The following is a 2,117-nucleotide window of genomic DNA, read 5'->3' on the forward strand; positions in this document are numbered from 1 at the left end:
GGTGAAAATTTCATGTCATTAGCACCTCTAGTAATATATTTACTGAGAAAAATGGTGACGTGTTCAATACTTATTTTACCCGCTGTATAAAGCTAATATTTGTTGTGGTAGTAACTTAGAGTCATCCACCATGTGCATTCCTTCAAATAATCCTATTCTCCTCCTGTTTCTCCTCCATGCTCCCAAGCAGAGATGAGCTGGTGCGTTCTGGACGAGGAGGAGTTCCACCGGTGCTGTCGGCTCCTCTTGCAGCAGTCGGAGCGGCTGAGAGACGGCTGGAGCTGGGAAGTGGTCCAGGTAAGGAGGAGGAGTGTTTGCGTTTTCAAACCCAGGGCAGATTTGAAGCAAAGTTTCTAAAGTCTGCGTCATGTGCTGGAATGATTTCAGGGCTCAGAAGGCTACCTGAAGAAGACCGCTCTGAGGACAGCCCCGGCACCAGAGAGACAGGAGGAGCTAGGCTCACACACCTGGACCCCCGGCCTGAGCTCTCCACAAGAGGAGCAGGTACTGAAGTACACATGAAGACATTATTCATCCCATAAAGCTGAGTTTCACTCATTCAGTCATGTAGGCCTTTAAAACTGTGTGTGATAAAATAAACAAGATATGGAACAATTATGTTGTTAATTTTACAGAGATATACTAAAATACTATCAACAGATTAGTTGGTTTTAAAGAAACCAATAATATTTGATTTATACATGTATTTTCAAGCATTTGATCAAACTTCTTTAAAGTGAACAAACTACAGTTTGTTGTTGTTGTGATCCTCACACTGAACATGGAGCAGAAACAAAGACGGCTGAATCATGTGAATATTCTAGATATCCATATTATCCATGTTTCTATTTTTTATTGTATATTGTTTGTGTACATATGTGTGTTTATTTTGTAATCCCAGGTGTTAGTACTCATTTTTTTTTCTAGTGTGCTTATTTCTGTCTTTCACATGTCTCTGATCTGAATGGTTGCAGCTGAAATACCTGTAATTTCCCTCGGGGATCAATAAAGTGTTCTTATTCTGATAATGTTAGTAAAAAGTAGAATGTTCAGGAAACTCCCAGGAAGTGGACGCAAGACGAAATGCGCCCCCTTATTGATGGGATGCAGTGTGAACGGTATTAAAAACCATTTGAAACATTTTCTGGTCACAGCATCCGTCACATTTTAAACGACAATAGAGGAAAACCCACGAGGCTCCGCTACGGCAAATAACCTGATTCAGTTTCTGGGACTGATCATTTGCGTTTAAGGGGACCAACAAACGTCTGTGTTTGTGGTTTTTATTTTGAAATCATCACAAGTTGATAATTCGTCAGAGGATTGTTTTTCTGTTTGTGTTTGTTCTCAGCCGGTCTGCGCTGCCTCACCTGATGCCAGCAGCTCCTCAGGTGAGCCGGAGGATGAAGAAGACAGCAGCTGCTGTGTGTCTGAGCTCAGCAGCAGCAGCAGCAGCTCGGTGCTTCAGTTTGAGTATCACGTCCTGTACTCCTGCAGCTACGCTGCTCCTGTGCTGTACTTCAGAGCCTTCACTCTGGGTTAGTGTCTGCTTCTCCTCTAATCACGTTATTACTGAGTGCTGGTCAAACTTCAGGGAATCACCTGCTGCCTCTCATGCCACAGTTTCAGAAATAAATCATCTGCCGTATGTTAAGTTTTAGTTTTATTTATGGTACCCAATTAGTCTCTGCTGAGGCAGAGACTATTCTTCCTGGGAACAACACAGAAAATAAAACACACTAGAGAATTGCATTTCCTGCAAAAATGCTAGTCTGAATGCCTGTTGCTGAAAACTTTAGCTGAAAGCTGCTGAAATTGAGCTGAAAATGTTTAATAGCAAAAGTTTTATTACAAGTTAAACTTGGAAATCTGAAAGAAGCAAAAAAAAGGGCAGAAAATCAGTAAAAAGAGCAAAAATATAGCTGAATTAGCATAAAAAGCTAAAATAGCTGAGAGCAACTGTGAGAAGCAAAAATAACTCAAAATAGCGAAAGAAGCACAAAAAAGAAAAAATTAACAGAAAAAAGCAGACATATTTCTAAAATACTAGAAAAAATTTACAATTTGCAAAAAAGTAGCAAAAATTGTCAGAAGGAATTCAATAAAAGCAAAAGCAG

General features: G+C 40.2%; 1 protein-coding gene across 2 annotated transcripts in view; it reads left to right on the plus strand.

Annotated features, from left to right (window-relative positions):
* The window catches only part of atg10 (ATG10 autophagy related 10 homolog (S. cerevisiae)), an 8,477-nt gene that overhangs the window by 1,609 nt on the left and 4,751 nt on the right, over positions 1–2,117 (plus strand). Inside the window, exons 2-4 of one of the 2 annotated variants that reach the window (XM_014013839.1) lie at positions 191–297; positions 388–504; positions 1,352–1,538. In XM_014013839.1, the coding sequence (XP_013869293.1) occupies positions 193–297; positions 388–504; positions 1,352–1,538 (409 nt within the window). In that variant the 5' untranslated portion in view covers positions 191–192. Of the gene's footprint in view, positions 1–187; positions 298–387; positions 505–1,351; positions 1,539–2,117 lie in introns of both variants that reach the window. The other variant, XM_014013840.1, reaches the window with a different exon arrangement.

The sequence above is a fragment of the Austrofundulus limnaeus genome, unplaced genomic scaffold (genome assembly GCF_001266775.1).
Source record: "Austrofundulus limnaeus strain Quisiro unplaced genomic scaffold, Austrofundulus_limnaeus-1.0 Scaffold106, whole genome shotgun sequence".
Taxonomy (NCBI): Eukaryota; Metazoa; Chordata; class Actinopteri; order Cyprinodontiformes; family Rivulidae; genus Austrofundulus; species Austrofundulus limnaeus.